The sequence below is a fragment of the Canis aureus genome, chromosome 7 (genome assembly GCF_053574225.1).
Source record: "Canis aureus isolate CA01 chromosome 7, VMU_Caureus_v.1.0, whole genome shotgun sequence".
Lineage (NCBI taxonomy): Eukaryota > Metazoa > Chordata > Mammalia > Carnivora > Canidae > Canis > Canis aureus.
In genome coordinates, this window is record NC_135617.1 from 50,895,284 (window position 1) to 50,915,763 (window position 20,480).

Here is a 20,480-nt window from a genome sequence, read left to right on the forward strand (position 1 = left end):
ATCAGATGAAATTACAATATTTCCTCTTTAATTCTGTCTAAATACTTTCTTTTTATACATTTCATTAAGATTTTCAGAAGAAAATGACATTTAATATTATGGGTTTGATTACAAATTTATAAAGAATGAGAGAGAATATTTTATGTAACATTTTATATACTTGAGATTAATAATCGCTTCTTATATTAAATCGAGGATCTTAAATGAAGAAATCACCTTTATCTAATTAAATACACTAAATGAGCACAAAACAATCAATATATTTTGCCAACTCACAAGTAGTCAGGCAAACCAAAAATCAGTGGGCTCTTAAAGTATCTTCACTCTCATCAGTGAATTGATTTTCTAAGCCTCAATGTCTTCTGGATGCCCATTTGTCCAATCAATTCTGTTAATTACTTTCCAACTCTGACCTTGATCATCAATAGAGAATGCTTCAAAGTACATCACAATAGTTTTAAATCCAAATGTGGAGAGTGAGGATATTTTCCAGTAAGTCAAAAGGACCACAAATTGATACAATAATGGTTTTAAAGGTAATTTCAAAACAGCATAAACTTCATTCTGAGGAGTCTTTGTTACAAAATCCATCTAATATAGACAGATGCTTCTTGGCCTATGCCATTTTGATGCAAAAGCTGCTGATTAATAAGTCTCAATTACTTGATTATATATTTGGTTTCAAACTTTGCTTTTAGTACTCAGAGGCTGTCTCCAGGCAGATTTTCAGTTCATTATCAGTTCAAAAGGCTGCCTGCTTGTACCTTCTTAAGCTACAGTAAATACATTTCCGTCTGGTCTCATCATCTTTAATGTCTGACATTTTGTAACAGAGAGTTTTGAAATCATATTTTATGGCAGTGAAGCTGTTAGGAGAAATTTATTGACTTAACAATTCCATCCAACATCTCCTGTCATGTGGAACTGTCCCCAGTACAAGGCAGATTTGTGAATGTGAGCTGCTTCAATTTGGCCCAAGTGTCTGGCTAAAGAATTTTCCATTACATGGGTGGGTGAGATCAACTGAGTTTGGAACCATTCAATTTATTCTGTGGCAGCAGCAGAGGAGAATACAATAGCGACTAGTGAATTTGAGTATACTCTCTTCTATTCAAGTTCTGATGAGGTAGCAGCACTGAGATTATCAACTGTTATTACTCAATTTATATTTTAAGTAGATCTAAGCCTCTACACTTGCGAAGTGTCTTTGAAGTCTTTCTCTCTTGTAGATTCTGGACACACTAAGATGGTAGTTAGAACTCAATATAAAGAGACCAGTTGATAGTACATGTACTTGCCCAGTGTGCAGTGATCCTCAAGTTTCTATTATATTTTCCCTCTCATGCAAGGTTAATGAGTAAGACCAAGAAATGTTTCGAATTCACTTTTAAGTAGTATGCTAGACTTCTTTCAATCCTGACAGTCTGCAGACTCCTTTTACTTCCTGTGTTCCACATAAAAGGTGAAATATAAACAAGAATAAATTGATTGACAAAATATATAAATACAATATGGCATCTCCATATTTACAAAAGAGTTCAAATTTTCCACAAATACAGGTCTGTATTATATATAAACAGAGCTTTAAACTTGCTGTCTAGTCAGGAAAAGCAGTGCAAAGAAGTGGCAATTCCTTTTAATGACAAGAATTTTTTATACTTGAAAATGGAATTTATCATTTTGGAGGACAGTAAATTGGGATAAATATATAACTTGATATTTTACAATGAATTCTGTTTAAAGTAAAATGCATACATTTGAAATTGTATTAATATCAGAGAACAAAATTGTTATTTTACAGCATGAAAGCATATTTTGAAGAATATAAATTACATGGATAGTACATAAAGTTTATTTTAGCTGTTTGCATTTTGTCATTTAACTACATTATTTTTATAATGATCCCATACATTCTAAAATGTCATATAAAGCCTCTAAAGTATCTGTGTCACAAAGCAGTAGATACTTAATAAGTGTTTTTTTGTTGATGATGAAAATATGTTTTCCTAACAGAAATTTTTTTATTTCTGTTACATGTGGAATTAGTGAATACAGTTTTATAAATCAGTAGAATTTCTCTATTTGATTTAAATTGGGGACTACATTTTATTCTATAAAATGGAATTAATTCAATGATATTAGTGCCTTCTAAAAATGTTTAACTTATCAAAATCATATCATCTCCATTATATAGATAAAAACTATAGCAAATCATGAGAAAGTATTTGTGATGAACATTTACAAGGCTACACAGTGACTTCTGACCTAGTCACAGTTAATCTTTTATTTTAAGGAACCCAGATTTTTTAAATGGAAGAATCCTCAGAAAGTACCCGATCCGAATGCCTCATTTTATACACGAAGAAAATGAAGAGAGATGTTATAGAGTTAATATGTGGCAGATAAGATATTCCCTATGATTCACAAATGCAAATGTAATTTTTAAAAGAATATCCTTGGTTATCATTTTCAAAGTAAAATTTAAAAGCAGTATATCATCTTATATTCTTTCTTAAGTTTATTTTATTAATGATTACCAAGGGTGGTGATTTTACATGCTTTGGTTGTATCATAAAGGTTTCTGGATTGCTTATATTGTTTATCCATGTAATAGTATTTGAGATATAAAATACATAATCCGTGCCTATTTGCTGCATCTCAGTAGGACAAATAGAGATGCAAAGTTTCTCTCTGAAATAATATGGACTTTTATATAACATAAATGTGTATTTTCATATGTTTCCCAAATAGCTTATAAAGCACCATCAACAACCTCCCATTATACCTCCTCCAATGTATAGGGTATATAAAAGGAAGACAGTACACCTTTTTTATGTATAAACTAAATGATCAACAAAGTCTTAAAATATCTTAAACCCCATCCCCAAAATATTACTGCTCAATCCAGGGGTTCATATCATCTCTACCATGTTGCAATGCATCCATACAATAGATCTTTTGCTAAATGTACTAATACCGAATCTAAAATATTGCATCTCTTCAAATTAAAGCAGGACTTTAGAAATAAGAAGGCAACACCTATATGAACCATCCAACCAAGAAAACAAAGTCTTTCTTTATGGAGAGTAGTGTCTTGGTTCCCTAAACAATACCAGCATTAGGTAGATTTTTTTTTATTTGAAATACTTCAAACAAAATATCATCCTGGGAATATGTGAATCTCTTTTTATTATGCAAAAATTGATCTTTTTTATTACTAAGGATATTCCAATTAAATGAACGTTTTCTTATACATACTATATTCATAGAGGCATCTCCATATTTTATACAGTTATTTATCAAAATATTGAAGATTTTCTTTTATGTATGCTCACCTGCTCAGAAAAGAAGTCACTATTATCTTCCAGGTATTTACTGAAAGGGTTGGGCTCATAGACTTCCTCCTCTTTTTTCAGTAATATTTTGGATTTTACAGGTACTGGGCGAATCACTCCAGGCTTAGTCTTCATGAACATTAGATAAAAATTTTAAAATAAAGAAATAAATACCATTAAAATGAATGAATATGGTATTATTGTCATTTAAACGTTCTCACAAAAATGTATAATTTTTTAAATTTTAAAATGATTTTACCAATACATAAAAGCAGCCTAGAAATCAAATGATTTTAACTAATATAATTTTAAAGTTAACTATTATAACAATTAACTCAGAAAGATCTACTATCACAATGTTCAAAATTCAAACACCTTCCTCACTTATCGAGCCAAATGTGTTCCTAAATCTTTACCAGTGCATTCACTCAATAACTACTTCATTTGACAAATATTTATAGAGAGTGTCCTTAGTGCCAGGCAGCATTCTCATTCTGGGCATGATAGGAGAGATGAATTCGGCACAACCCAGCAAGTTTTTAACAATTTATTTTTCTGGAAATCACTCCCCAAACCCCAACATCCGCAGAGCTGGGCCCCAGAAACCATGTTCACATTATGTATGATGAAACCAGGAATGGCCTTCTGACCTAAGAGGGTGGGGAGGTGGAACCACATTTTCTCTTCCAAGAAAATGGAATAGAAATCCAGATCACTCTGGAATTACTTGGGAGGATTGAACCTATGTCAATTTGTGAGCTATGGGAAAGCCTTAATCCTCCATTAAAAAAAAAAAAAAAAAAAAAAAAAAAAACAGATGAGATCAAGGAAGAAAGCAAAGTGTACGGGGAGCCTAGGGAGGAGAGGCTCTTGGGGGCTTTCCAGAACTAAATTCTAAAACATTCCTGGGGCCCAGCTGAAATTCTTGTCCTGCAGCTCCTTAAGACTTTCCTTTCCTCCTACTTTTTAAAACTCAAAACTTGTGTAACTTACAATTGAAAGAGTTTTAGCTAATAGACTAGTCATTCAAGACTCATAAAGTTGTACCCAATGTCAGTTTGATGGGAGAGAGAGAAAGAGAAATCTACTTTGGGGGCAATTTCAGAATGATGTTTCACAAACACCAGAATCTTGTTACACTGTAAAATGTCACAAAATGATTGATAAGTTTACAAAAACATCCCAAATAAGAATTCAATAAAAAAAAAAAAAGTTGTGACACTTTTCCTGGTTAAGCATTTTGCCATAATCATTCTTCTCAACCCCATTGCCTTTCAGAAAACTGTAAATTAGCCCGCTTCAGTCAATGCTGATGCTCACAACTCAAGCCTTCAGGGACTACATCTATCTCTCTGCTCTATAAACCACCTGATATATTTTGAGGCTTGAATAAATGCCACTTTTTTCAATCGATATTTTCCCAGTTGTCTTTATATTTATGCCAACTGGGAAAGTACAGAGGGAGAAAACCCTCTATCTTCCCCAGGCTAAGAAATATCTCCCACTTAAGAAACTCTGATTTCTCTCAGGAGGGAAAAATGAGCAATTATGTATGAAGTTGCAGTTGAGTATACATACGAGAGCAGTAAGCTCAACACAAGAACAAAGCCTGGGAAACTACTGATTTCTACAACCACCTATAATAACAGAGATGCCTAATATTCAGGTCATGATCCTAAGTTGTCCAGATTTCCTGTCTGTCTTTTCCACTTGACTTCCTGTTTCATTTCCCCTTCCTTCTCCTATTCCTGTACCTTCTCCTTCTCTCCTGCTCCTTTGTGAGGCAGGAAATCAGGGCCTACCAGGTTCTAAAACATGGAGCTTTAGGAGGTAAATTTGGTCAGTATGCAAAAAGATGAATGCAGAGGGGAGAAAGCTGACTAGAGCCCTTGATATACTAAGAGAACCCCTCTGCCAGAGCAACATGACTACCTGACCCTTGTATTGCTAGCAAGATGATGATCTGGGTTATCCTCACCTGGATACTTTCACTCAGATCTTTTCTCTTGGGGTCATCATCTTCTAGGGTGAAACCAGCAAAGAGACTCTTCTGGATATTCAGTATCAGAATCAGTTACTGATATTTCATATTCATTTTTGTTCCAGTTTTTATGCTCCTTAGTTCCTGTGAATTTCCTAAAGTTGATGGTTGTCTGATAATTTGACAATAATTCTTTCCCTATTTCCTCTACTCTACTGCATTTCCCACAGGCTCATTTCTTGGACTCTATGTCCCTATGCTGGATCTATCTGAAGTCTCTGAGTCTTCCTCATTCTAGTTTGCCTAGTTGACCTTGGTACACTTGCCCTGATTCTTACACTGTATTTATCACCTCTTCTTTCAGTCCTATTTTTCCTCCTGCACCTTCACTTGTTGTCACTCAGTAACACTTTATAGACATAGAAGCAAAAGAAGCACATAGTTTGCCTTTGACATTCTTCACATTTCCCATTCTATAAACTTTAACCATATCCTCCACAACTAACCATCTCTCAGTATTTAGCCAGTATGGGCAAAATGGAAATCGAACAACTGATGGTCCAATTCTGAACCTCCTGTACTCTCCATAAACCATAGTACATGGACAAATCATGTTTGTGACAGCCTCTGTACCTTACCCATACCATTTCACATGCTTTGAAATCAACTTCAAAATCCTTGAAGACTCACTGCAGATAATGACACCACCATCATTCTCCCATAGATGCAAGCTCTCTGTTCTATCTATATGTGAGCAGGCTCTATATTCAATATTTTTGATACAATATCTCTTCGATTCCGAATAAACAACCCTAGGAGAGACTTAGAGAGAATAAGCCACATGCCAAAGCCATGCAGTTTACATGGGAAGAAGTCAACATTTAAATTCAGGACTGATCTAATCATTAAGCCCATGATTTTAATTATTCCTATGCCTACTGCAAAGAGACAGCCAGAGAAACAACATAGACACTTATAATTGTTTTTAAATACCAACCTCTATAATTTCCTCTGCCCAAGCAATAATAAAGTCCTAGTATTTCTATATTTTTTATTTTTTTTTAAATTCATTGCTTCTGTTTTATTTTCACTGCTCATTGCCAAAACCTGATGTCAGCCATTATTACTTCATTCGATATCATTTTACCTTTCTTTTCACTACTCTTACTAAATCCAGTTTTTCTTTCCTTAAGCATGGAATAAATGTTCCTGCCAGAATTAGCACTCCAAAAACAGTGTAGGACGTGATGTTTTCCTATTCGACATACACATCCATACATCTTCCCTTCACCTACACACATACATTTATGTCTCCCATACCACATTCTACCTTGTAAAGGACTCTCTAGTTTGCATGGCCAAGACATCAAAATTTGTACCAATGTCCCTCCCTGGACTTGTTAAAAATACATTTTCAAAAAACATCATGATGTTGCTTGGAGGAGAGTATGAAGGATACAGATTTTAATTTTTGCAGTAGTATTAATAGACTGTATGGCCTTGAAAAAGCTATTCAACCTGTCTGGACATTCTGCTAAGGGGTTACAACTGTCCATGATTAGGTCCCTCAATAATGAGTAAAGGTAAAGGTACATTTTATTATTTACATTCCTGTCCTCTCAGATATTATACCACGTAGAGTTTTTACATAAGCCATGTTTCTGCATATTCAAATCCATCACCCAAACAAGGGTTCCATGGTGCCTTTTAGAACATTATAAATAACCTAAGTGAAGCAAGGTGCTATTTCTGGTACACCCAAGGCTCTCCTGGAATATTAGTTAACTTTCTCTCTGCTCTTCCTAATGCCCATTACTCAATGTCAAATGGTTATGTAATCTACATTTATTTGTTGAAGACTAAATTGCAACACAGAGTAAACTAGTGGATCTATCCAAATAAGATATATGTTAGCACCTTGCCACTCAGAGTGAGGTACGTAAACCAACACCATCAGCGTCACTTGAGAACCTGTTAGAAGTACCAAATCTCAGCCCCACCCCAGACCTACTGAATCAGAATCCAAATTTTGACAAAATCCCTAGGTGATTCATGTGCACTCAACTAGAACTCATTCCATTAAAATGCTGTCCTGCTCACCGAAAGATAGATCTTCCTTGGTCTGCCAACCCAAGATATCTGCTTAACCTTGAGCTTCTGCCTCCAGACTAAAAGAGAGGCTTTAGAAGAAACCATCTTTTATTGATTTCTAATCTATATTGCATCCTTGCACATAGCTACATGGTATCTTCAGACTTCAAGTAGACTTTTGTTCTCTAATTCTGGCAAATCTAATTCGCTAAGTTTGTGTCCAAATAAAAGCAAAGGAAATTAGATTAATCAACTTAGAAGTCTGTTAAGGTGAGCTCCTATAAGATCAAAATTGCCAGCAACCAAACTAGTCTAAACTGGCCCTTCTTTCATTTTTGTCTGTTATAGAATCCATAGATCCAGCTAGATTCATGAGTAATACAACACAAATGCTATTCTTATGATGCCAGGAAAAGTAACTCCATAATTTTCTTACCAGTCTAAATGAAGAAATAAAAACAGGCAATGACTCCCACAGTTAACACAAAAAAGCACAGAAAGAATAACAAGAAGTTTCTCTAAATGGCAAGTTTCAATTCATTTTGATGAACCTACTGAGAACTGATCTACAGTGGATGTAAGACATCTCTGAAGTGCCTCAGAAAAAACCACCATTGTACTGACACATCTATCAGAAGCTCTCTGGAGCCATTTTCCCAATTGGACCTAGTCTATGTCAGGAACTGTAGTATCTATAACCTTTGTTCTAAGAAGGCTGGCTACTCAGTTAAGTAAATGACAGAAAAATCACACTGAGCCATTACGTCACTTGACTCCTCTCAGAGCTCTCTAATAACTCACTCTCTCACTTGCCATGCTTGTAAGGTAATGCCTATCTACCAAGTGTTATCTGACCTAATCTTTCCAATGCCCAACTCACCTCCCCTGATTTTCCAATTTTATCTGCTGCTACTGTCCCTCTCACCCCTTCACTCTCTCAACCCTAGCACAGACACTATGATGCTCTCTCCCCTGGGAGTTTGTACTTGGGCTCTTTGCTGTTTCCAGAATTATTTTCGCCCTGGAATGCTGGCATCCAGCACTTATCACAATCTGACATTTGTTTATTGTTTTGCTTTCTCCACTAGAATGTAAGCTTTGTGAGGCCAGAGATCATTGCTTCAGTCACTATTGCATCTCCCACACCTAGAACTGTACCTGGAATCTAGAAGGTGCTAACTAAATATTTGAAAAATGAATAAATTAATTGACAGGCAGAAGAAGCCTAGGATGCTGGCTACGATCCAAGATGAAAACCCCAAGGGATGGTGATTGTCAGCTAGGGGTCTCCCATTATTTTTTCAGTAACATTTTTTTTTATGTAACCCAGGAAGAGAGAACTCCTCAGGATAGAAGATCCATATGGAGGGATCCCTGGGTGGCGCAGGGGTTTGGCACCTGCCTTTGCCCCGGGGCTCGATCCTGGAGACCCGGGATCGAGTCCCACATAGGGCTCCCGGTGCATGGAGCCTGCTTCTCCCTCTGCCTGTGTCTCTGCCTCTCTCTCTCTCTCTCTCTCTCTGCCTCTCTCTCTCTCTCTCTCTCTCTCTGTGTGACTATCATAAATAAATAAAAAAAAAAAAGAAGAAGATCCATATGGTCTTTTACTAATAAAGGGCCAGAAGAAGGAAAGTGGGTTGGTGAGTTCCACTCTTATGGTAAGAGTAGAGGCTGAAGTTCCCATCTCTGATGGATGCAAGAAGTCAAAGGCCGAGATCAGTTCTTTACAGACACTAAAATATTTCAAACTTCCCCATTTAAAAGAAAATTATTGTTGTTCCCTTTATTTGTTTATGGTGATAAGCAATAAAATTTTTAATACGAAAAGACAACAATGGCATCTTTTTTGGAGATTTTGAGAGTGGGGTGGAACTAAGGAGATCATATTTAAACATACTGCTAATCTTGAGGGAGAAAAAGTCGAAGAGTATGTAGAGTCCCTGGAGCCTGGTGGCAGGTTTAATCAGCCTGCATGGAGCACTGATCCGAGCCTGCTATTAATTTGTGTTTTTAACTCAACAAGTATACACTTATGCTTGAACATTGCTACTTGGGGGCACTGTGAAAATAAACATTGTTTCTGTTCTTTGGACCTGCAATCATAATTCTATGACAATAAATTGGTACTGCCTCTGGCTGGAGACCAAAGTTGAAAATTAACTGCCAGCACTAACCTAGAGCATCCATTATTAATATTTTAAAATAAGGGCTTCTTAAAGCAACCTCATTCTCGAATTAGTAACTGCAGCTCATGGGCTGATTTTTTTTTAAGATTTTATTTATTTATTCATGAGAGACACAGAGAGAGGCAGAGACAGGCAGAGGGAGAAGCAGGCTCCCTGCAGGGAGCCTGATGTGGGACTCAGTCCCAGGACCCCAGAATCATGACCTGAGCCAAAAGCAGAGGCCCAATCATTGAACCACCCAAGTGCCCCTAGTAGACTGTTTTTAATTGCCCTTGATGACAGTAGTAAGCTCTGCAGTGGTGTGATGAGAGAAGAAAAGAAAGAACAGAGTCTCAGTTTTCATGAATTTATTTTTATCTTTTTGAAGAAATAAAATGTATACTAAAAAAATAAAGTAATAAAACATAGCATATAGAAAACTCTGTGAGCTAGGCTAGGAGTTCTACTAATTTGATGGATCCAATGGGCTTGTGAAAGTACCACTGTGTTTCTTTTACCCATTTGCTTCAGTCTCATCTTTAGTCCCCAATGTTTTATGTATACACATATATATATTTTAGAATTTCTGTGACAACAAGCTCATTGAAACTCAAAAACATTTTACTAGTCAAGATTGTTGACAAAAGCAGTGTGCTCTAGATTATTTAGCTGACTCACTCATTCAATTAATAAACCTTTATTAGCTTTTATTCTTTTTCAACAAACAATATTACATGCCTGAAGCAAATATGTAAGCATTTTTCCCCTCAAAGAAATACCTCAGATTTTAGAACACTATAGTACAGAGCAAAGTTGCCAAGATTGAGGGGGGAAAGCATGTTTTTATACCACCCATTAGCTCTGGGACTGCTGACATGCCATTATGCCATTACAGATATTTGGACTTCAGTTTTTTTCATCAGTATAATGGAAATAACAGTTCGTGCCATGCTAGCTCACAAGATTGTGAGACTCTAATGAGATATTATGCATGACAGAACTTTGTGAAGAAAAAAAAAAAACAACATAAAATGAATGTGAAAGGGAAAAACACTTTCCTTTCCCTATTTTTGCATTTATAATATAAAGTATTGATACTAAATGATCTACACTATCCAGGAAAGTACCTATCTGATGTGCTTTCTTAAAAAAAAATTACAATTGCTACTGTAGTTGTACAAAAATAAACATACGTAGGATTTCAATTATCATAAGCCACATCCCATAGCTCAAGAGACATTTGGTTGTCTGTGTACAAAACAGATGGGCTCAATTGAAATATTTTAATGGTTGAAGAGAAGACAATAGCATGACTCAAATCTTAAGAGGCGTATAAGATAAATGCTGTAGCACTTAAAGTATGTTGTGTCAAGGAAAACTGGTCAAGGACAAACCACCTTCAAGCCTGAAGAAGACATCAGTTCTACACAAAAGCTTTCAGGCAGGGCTGCATTTGTTCAGCAAATGACCTCAAGGGCCCTCAGAAAGATGATTCATGCCCCACTAAAGCAGGACACAAAAGCTGGCATTCAGAACTAGGAACAAAGTATTTGAAAGCTTACCCACTCTTCTTTATCATGTTCCAGTAAGCTGCACTTTGCTTTTACCCGTATATAGCCATATAGCTTATTTTTTTAATCTATTGTACACTCCAGCTTCAATATTCCATCTCAGGCAACAACGAGCATTTTGTAATGGCAGTAAATACCAAGTGCAAAAGCCAAATGTTTTCTAAACAAGGCTCCCCTACCTACCACCAAGAAAGACCAGTGCTTACCCATCTTGTGGAACCTAACCTGTTTTCTTGTCCAGAGAAGAGGCCCCACCAGCCTCTGTTAACATTGAGATGACTCAGCTCAGGAATTAGGAAAGCTTCGTGGAGGTACAAGCTCTAGCCTAGATCCCTCCTTTCCTCTTGCTCCACTTGTTGTGCTATTAATACTATTCACAGGTGTGAAATCTCCATACCCAAATTCACCCTACCAAGTCTCCTCCTCTTTCATAAGTGATCATACCTTTGCAGGCTCTCATATGTACAATCTATATTGGCAACTTCACATCCTATGATATATGAGCTTTGTAATACCCTCTATAGGTTGACAGAGTAGTTATTCCAACCTCCCATTTTATAGATGAGCATTTTCCATACCCTCACCTCCAAGTTCCTTTCCAGTTTTCACCTACTGTGGTGTAACAGAACAAGAGAAGCTGAAGCACAGATTGGTGAACTGGTTTCATATGGACACCCAAATTATTCTATTATCCTGAGCCCAGTACTAGAGTTTGGCTTCCAAAATAAACAATGGAAGTATCTTAAGAATAAGGGACACAGTCACATTTCTTTTTTTCTTTCAAATGTTGAATTGGAACAGTTGCAATGTTAACAAGCAAATAGGTTAGCCAAGTTAAAAAGAAAAAAGTCTGAAAAAATTATATATCCTTAAAAGCAAAATGGTTTCTATATAAAGCTTGTGCTACCACAGTGATTTATCATGTTTTCACTTCTACTAATTTATTATATTTCTCCCCTAAAACAAGACTACAGTAATTTTACTAATTACTTATTTTACACAAAACAGAATATTTACTTATATAATTTGACTATAATTTTTCATATGTTCCCAATAATTTTTATGTGTTACAGATATATATACCTAACAAAAAGCAACATATAATATCAAAATTTCCTATTATTTGACATCTATATGTGTGTATGCTATAGACATGTTTACATACATGTGTGTATATGTGTATATATATATATATATATACATAGTTCCATTTTTCAAAGGCATTCTCACTCAAATTATTCAGAATTTAATTCTGAAGAGAGTTTGAGATGACAAATTTTGAAAATTCATTCATAGAAATGAAAGTTTTAAATTTCATTCATATATTACTTAAGAGCAAAAATATCATAAATCTTCAAAGAAGCAAATGTCATATATCATTCCTTGCTTGCAATTATTTCTATTCTATTCCATTCCCCAGTAATGAAATCAGGGTTAATGCCATGAAATAGAAGTCAAAGTGATTAAGCTGAGTAATTATATCAGTCCAGATGTTCTTTTTTTGTGTGATAAGCCTGCTTGATAATAATCCCTTCACAAACCAACCTATGTCTCAAGGGAATTTGGGAATTAAAACTTAATTTAAAACTTGGTTAAGATATTCCTTGAACTCTTTAGAGAAAAAGTCTAAAGCAAATGCAGAGAAATTATCATTAAAGTCAGTCAAAGCAATGCTTTGCATTTTTATCCCTAAGGAACACAAACCTAGAATTCACAGAAATATTGTATTAGACGGGGAAAGGTTTATTTATTGCATTTACAATGAGTTGTTTTTAATATGTCTCTTTTTATGAAATCATCATATATATTTGCCATATATATATATATATGTCACTCATTGCTCTCAAGAAACAAGTATACCATTATTTTAAATATTAAAATAGTTGTAATATTTCCATATCTAAACGGGGAAACTATTCAACTTTATTATGTTATTGCAATGCTTGTTTCCATGGCAACTTCTTCATATCACTCTGCTAGTAATCATAGACTCACAGTGCTAGAAGGGTTTGGAAAGTATGTAATAGAATGCTCTCATTGTTCATTTAGGAAACTGAGGATCAAACTTTCAGATTTGTGACTTCTCCACTGTCAGCCTAACAGCAGGTGTCAGAGCAGAAACAAAAGATGGCTCTTCTGACCCCCATTCTAGGATTCTTTCACCTATACCATACTGCTAGCCACTATTCTAAACTAACGAACGCTAAAATCACGTGCACACACACACACATGCAAACACAAATGAACATAGTTTGGCATGATAATGACAACATGACTTATTGTCTATGGATATAGGACACCAAAAGAATTGCTTAAATAGGGAAAAATAACAGTACTAAACAGTGATTTTGTCTTCTTAACATCTCAAACTGCTTTACTACAAATTTTTCTAATTATACCAAAGATGCTTATTGTTCAGGAGTTTACAATTATAAACAATAAAAATTAAAAGATATATAGAAAATCTTTAGTATTATCTAGGCAACTTATTTCATAGTTTCAATTTGCCAACCACTGTAAGAATAGAAAACACAAAACACTATAAGGAAAAATAATTCTATGTAATCAAATTTTCATCTATAAGTAACAGATTTCTAGAATCCAGATATGCGCTAATACAGTAGCCAGTAGCCCCTTGTCAAGCTGATGAAATGTGGTAATTCTGAATCGAGATGTGTTACAGTTGTAAAATATACAGCATAGTTGAAAGACTTAGCCACAAAAACGGAATGTAAAATATCTCAAGTTTATGCTGCTTATATGTTTGAAGTAGTATTTACATATCATTAAATAAAATATATCTTTGAAATGTGGCCTGTGTTTGTCTTTTTGTTTTTTGTTTTTAGTTTTTTTCTAACTTTTTAATGTGGCTCCTAGAAAATTTTAAATTACATATGTGACTTCCATTTATGGTTCACATATTTCTACTACTTATTACTGATCTAGACCATTCACATCCTAACCTTCCTACCTGAAATAGCCCATTGTTCATTTCTTAAAGTTCGGAACTTGTCCAACATGATCAATGTGACCTGTCCTTGAATGTTTTTGCATCTGTCCCATCAGGAACTGAGTATCTCTTTCTCTAAATTGCAATAGCATTTTGCTTCTGACCCCACCCACATCATGCTAGTCCCACTAATAAGATGCAAGTTCCTAGCAAACAGGGTCTGTGTATGGTTTTATGTATGTTTATAAGCAGCAAAACAACCAGCATGCAGCTTCAGTAAAGCATCAGTAAACGTTTGTCAGACAAGTAAGCAAATATATGTAGTACATTGATTCTCATTCACTTTCTCTCAAAGCTGTCTTGAGAGGTCAGAATTTTCTAAAGTAGGTCCATGACTTAATGAGAGGATACATACCAGTTGACTCTCAGATACTGTAGAGGATGGTGAGGACAGGTTTGCCTGCAAAATTAGAAATATGGTGTTTATTTAGTGAAATTTATAATTTAATAAAGTATCTATATTTTTAAGTTTCTTAAGTTCTTTTCTTATTAAAGAATACATGTCCATTATAGAATTTTGAAAAGTATAAGGTGAAAAAAAATACTGTACCACCAAAAAATGATTTGAATATGTTTGGTATATTGCCCTACAATATGTGAATTTTTGTAAATAAACAAAATTTGAGGTGTATATTTTTATACACCTCATCTAATGATGAATATGATGTTTTATGTATTGCTTTTCCTTTTTTTTTTTTTTTTTTTTTATTCATAGACACAGAGAGAGAGGGGCAGAGACACAGACAGAGGGAGAAGCAGGCTCCACGCAGGGAGCCCGATGTGGGACTCGATCCCGGGTCTGCAGGATCACACCCCAGGCTGCAGGCGGCGCCAAACCGCTGCGCCACCCGGGGCTACCCTAGCTTTTCCTTAATATCTTAACATAAGCACTATCACAAGACAGCAATAATTCTTCAAGATTACATAGTATTTCAGTCTCTGTATATACTCCACATTTTACCTAAATGTACTAGCATTGTTGGATATTTAAATTTGTTCACAGCAAATTGACACAAAAACAGATTTTTCCTTAATGTATTTCTATATACAAAGGAAAGCATAACGAAATTTTCATGATTTTGGAGAGATAACAATTTAGATTTAAAAACTGTTTTGGGGGTGTCTGGGTGGCACATTTGGTTATTAAGTGTCTGCCTTTGGCTCAGGTCATGATCCCAGCATCCTGGGATCCAGGCTCATGTCAGGCTCCCTGTTCAGTGGGGAGTCTGCTTCTCCCTCTCTCTCAGTGTGCTTGCACCTTCTTTTTCTCTCTTTCTCTCTTTCAAATCAATCAATCAATCAATCTTTTTTTTTTAATTGTTTTCAATTCAAGGTGAGGCTAATATCATTTCTTCCTCCTTGGTTCCTGAACTTCACCCCTTCCATCTGGATTTAGTTTCCTTCTTACTGAAGTATATGCTGTGCTGTTTCTTTCAGACCTTACCGTCTTGGACTTTGCTTGAAAATGTTTTTATTTTGTTCTCATTCTTGAGAGTTCAACTTGACATAGAATTCTACGTTAATAGTTATGATCTCTGAGCATTTTGAAGACACTATCCCACTGGCTCTGGCTTCTGTCAGTCTAAATGTCATAACTTGGTGGATCATATGTCTACATATTTGGTTAGCACTTAAAACTTTAGTCTATGGGATGCCTGGGTGGCTCAGTCAGTTAAGCATCTGACTCTTGACTTTGGCTCAGGTCATCATCTGAGAGTCATGATCTCAGAGTCCTGAGATTGAGCCCTGAGTCAGGCTTTGCACTCAGTGCAGATTTTGCTTTTCCCTGTCCTTTGCATTCCTCCCCCCACTCATGCACTCGGGGTTCAATCTTAGGACTCTGAGATCATGACTCTTAAAAAAAAAAAGCCCAAAACTTTCCTCTGTAATATCCTGTAATTTCACTGTGATATATCTGAGGGTTGATTTCTTTTTATGTATCTTTTTTGAGATTTGGTGTGGTCCTTCATTCTGAATATGCATATCTTTCTTCAATTCTGGAAAATCTTCCATGAATACCTCTTCAAATATTGCCTTTTTCACATTATGTCTCATCTCTTCTTAGGAAGCTTCTATTAAATATATATTTAGTCTTCTCAATCTATCCCCAGTTTCTATTAATTTCCTTTCATGTTTTTTATCCCTTTAGGCTGCATGTTTTATGCGTTGAATGGTTTCCACCTATAAACATTTAAAAATATATATTTTGTTTATTTATTCATGAGAGATACAGAGAGAGAGGCAGAGAAATAGGCAGAGGGAGAAGCAGGCTCCCCATGGGGAGCCTGATAGGGGACTCATCCAGGATCATGACCTCAGCCAAAGGCAGACGCTCAACCACTGAGCCATTCAGGTGCCCCCCTACTTCCACATATAAACTTGATAACTAATTTTTCTGCAATTTTATATTAATGCATTCAACATGACAAGTGAATTTTATGTTTTAAGGACTTTATTTTAACTTCTAGAAGTTCTACTTTGTTCTTTTTCAAAGATTTCTTATGGTATCTGTAACTCCTTTTAACTATTTTAACATTTTTAGTGTATCTACACATTCATTTCAGATTTTCCTTTAATTCCTTATTGCTAAATCTCCCATTTCCTGTATCAACTAACTCTCCTTCATGTCTCTCCTCCACGATGTTCTTTAGTCATTTTACAGTTATTGATTTTTTATTTTGAGTTCATCTTCAGTCAGGGTAACCTTGCTGGTGATTTGTATATGTGTCTAAGAAGCCTTGGCCTGGGAAAACATGCCTCCAGTACGTTTGACAGTACAGTGCTTGTGGGAATCCTAGGACTTTCACTGGCTTCCATTTTATTTCATCACCCTAACTTGAAGGGTGGTAGATCCCCACATCTTCAAGTTCCAGAGGTTTAGAAGCCATTTTCTCATGGATGGCTCTTTCACCAACCTAAAGTGTAGGGTGAGATGGTAGAAGGATTTTATCCTTTCTCTATTCCATGCTTCATGGCCAGTGCGGCCTTCTGGGATCCTGGATGTACACAAAGGATTCATATACAAGTTTCAGACTTACTAAACAGTGAAAGTTAAAATCTGAGCTCCTGGGTCCTAGCACATAGGTTCTGACGTACCTATGTTCCACCAAAGCTTTAGCTTTTCCTTAATGCTCCCACTTGGAACTCCCATTTCATTTTTGGCATTCAGAAGTTTCTCCTTATTTACTCTAGATTGGGTTACTTAAATATTTTTAATAACTGTGTTTTATCAGCATTTCTGCATTTAAATGGGAGGCTGAGCTTCTACATCAACTCAGCCTTCAACTTTGATGGAAGTGGCCAACACACAAATGTTAATTATAAATAAACTTGGCTGAAATATGATAAAGTTGTGTTCTTAAACATTTCCATTCTTTTTGAGATTGTAAATGTTTTCAAGGTTTATTATAGGTGTGTCAATATTCTTTTTTACTTTCTGAGATATGAATGATAACTGGAAACTAAGAGCTTAGTGGTTCTTATGGTATTGCCAAGTGTATAGAAGTATGAATCACCAAACATACTGACAAGGCACCCTCAGTCCTTCTCACACTGTGACCAATATTGTTTGTTTTCTGCTTTTCGACTCATACCTTTATTCACAAGACTACTGCTGCTTGCTGCCATTCATGGTTGTTCTATGGCAGCAGGGTGTATTGGCTAAATGCTCCCCATCTCTAATCGCTGGGACCAGGTTAGTGGGCACTAAGGTTTATGGCTATCCAGTTCAAAAATTACCTTTTAGAATGTCCATTACATTCAGTCCACCTAGGGTTTTGTTTTTAAGCTCATAATGTAATAAATACAAGTAATACTGATTTCCTTAAAGTTTTCATTTTTTCCCTTTAATTTTCCTTTATTGCAATAGTGAGAGAATTCTCTATGAACTCCCTAAGTTAAATTAATAGTTTCTATGATATACACTGAATTAAATGTATCTTGACTAAAACATAACCTAGATAAACTTTCATCTCAATAATTATAGGAAATTGGGATACACATTAAAAACAAAGTACCTGTACAATTTAACTACACTACTAGTGTTTATAAGTGTGTTGTGCTAAATAATACCAAACTATTAGAGGGGGAAAAAAGATAAAATGTTCAAGAAAAGTAATGATTAAATGAGGGAAAAACCCAAAGATCTTTGTACCAGTCTCCATAAATCCCCAAAATTCCTTCACTGGGAATTTTAACATTATAATAAAAATACTTTAGACATCACCATTCCGTTTTTATTTTACCCTATACAATGGATTTCATATCAGTTTTATGAGAAACTATTCACAGAGAAAGGATAGAATCAAATGTGAACCTCAGGGGGGTGTAAATATTTATAAAGCCACTGCAGCTCCTGTACCAAAGAAAAAGAATATTGACTTATGTGTCTTATGAATATAACCAGATTCTTTCAACCAACCCAGTCATGTCAGGCTCTTTGAGAAGCCTCACATTGCTTGCCTAATACAGGTTAGCAGGGTTTATTAAATGCTATAGCTATAATCATGTTATTAAGTTTGTAGCAATTATTTTCTAAAAAGTGAGGAAAGATTTTTTTGGTAAGCTAAGATTGGATCAGTGTGAGGTGGAAGAAAGCTACTCTATATGAACCACTGCTCATCAGTTAGCTGAAGGAAGGGAGAGAAGCAACTTGACGTCCCTAAAACAAAACTTGAAATTAGATTTGAACAACATTAAAGATTATATTCATTCACGTCTATCCACCTTAATATTAACTGTGAGGAGCAACAGTACAGAGGAGTTTAGAAAGGCTGGTTTGTGAAACAAAATCCTATAATCTACTCTAAGGCCTTTAACTTCATTTTAATCATAAAAGAAAGGAAAGGAAAGTGTAAGAAAAGAGGGTCCATATTAACCATTATTATCATCATTTAAAAAGTTTAGAAACCAACAGAGCTGTCAAAAAAAATGTGAAATTCAAAATTCCTTACCTCAAAGAAAGTCTATTAAAGAGCTAGATTATATGGAAAACCAATAAGTTAAAGACAAAGGAAAGAAAGGAAAATTTTAAATCCACTTAAAAATAAATTGCTATACAGGGCCACCACTGTGCCAAGCCAGCTTGGAGAGAAACTATGTTCCTTTTCCAAAGACTTGTTGTCAGAGGCACAGGAAATACAATGAAGCTCCTTAGGCATTGTCTAGATTGCTTTTCCTTATAATGTGCAGCTTTCCCCCATTCTTGACACATGTCCTTTTTGGCTAACATCACACCAGCAGACATCCTGTTGGGGGACTGGAACAAAATCCAGTTATTCCAATTGTCTCTGCCTCCTGCACTCGATACTTCCACTTTCAGCTTTTTCCCCCCTTTCACCAGTTACATCTCTCCCACCTTTCAATATCATGAAAGTGTTTTTCTTCCACCTTTTCTCTGTTGATTCATTGTCCTGAATTTCCTTTTCTCACGACTCAAAGAGCTCTAATTAGTGATAATATGTTAACTGAATTATGTTACTACTACTCCCAGGCAGAAAGAAAATGCTTAAAATATTGGCTGAGCACCTAATAATCATTGAGTGCTGAGCCTGGTGTTGAGGAAACATAAAATGATAAAACACCATCTTTCCCTTAGCCTAGCAAGTGTTCCTGTTATTAATTTATACATAAGTTACTATGTATGCAAAAGAATGAATCCAATAGTAAGAATGTTAGGCACCAAGCACATAGTGATATATTATGAGGCATCATATCTTCCCTTGCTTCACATTGTTTATTCTATCTACAGGCATTACTCTATCTCACTAAAAAAAATTTTATAAATTAGTAATATATCCCCCCAAAACCTAAATATAACATGTAGATTTGAAAGTATTTAAAAAGTTTGAGTCTTTATGCTAAGGACTGAGGATTCCACCTTTCATGAACATAACAGGGAGGCAGAACCAGTGACAGCCATTGTTTACATATGCAAATGAGGAGATAAAAGATCTGATCAAGGGGAAGTTCGGCTAAAATATGGTGCCTTCATATTTGGTAAAGTCTAAAATGATGATGAGAAGGATGCAAGGCATAAGGAGTGTCTCATTACACCTTTTCTCTCCCTCTTCATTTAGCAGAACCCGGATAATTACCATCAGTTCCTTCCTCATCCCCTTTTACATATGCATGCCTTAGAAGTATTTCTGAACAATGAGTAAGAGAAATAAATGAGAATAATCAGAAGAGTGGAATTTCTTGTTTAAACTCTTTCTGTGACTCAACAAATCTCTGGTTGAATCCTATGGAAGCAGATCTGGACCAAGGTCTGGATTGAATAGACTGGATTCAAGTCTCATCTTACCTTCAGATCCAGGACTACCTTAC

General features: G+C 35.5%; 1 protein-coding gene and 1 long non-coding RNA gene across 20 annotated transcripts in view; one reads left to right on the forward strand and one right to left on the reverse strand.

Annotated features, from left to right (window-relative positions):
- The window catches only part of MLIP (muscular LMNA interacting protein), a 256,011-nt gene that overhangs the window by 47,917 nt on the left and 187,614 nt on the right, over positions 1–20,480 (reverse strand). For 18 of the 19 annotated variants that reach the window (XM_077903611.1, XM_077903598.1, XM_077903604.1 and 15 more), the window contains 2 exons: positions 14,509–14,553; positions 3,336–3,464 (listed from right to left, as the gene is read on the reverse strand). In XM_077903611.1, the coding sequence (XP_077759737.1) occupies positions 3,336–3,464; positions 14,509–14,553 (174 nt within the window). Of the gene's footprint in view, positions 1–8; positions 1,445–3,335; positions 3,465–14,508; positions 14,554–20,480 lie in introns of those variants that run through there. The other variant, XM_077903610.1, reaches the window with a different exon arrangement.
- The window catches only part of LOC144317346 (uncharacterized), a 55,955-nt gene that overhangs the window by 15,089 nt on the left and 20,386 nt on the right, over positions 1–20,480 (forward strand). The window lies entirely within an intron of this gene.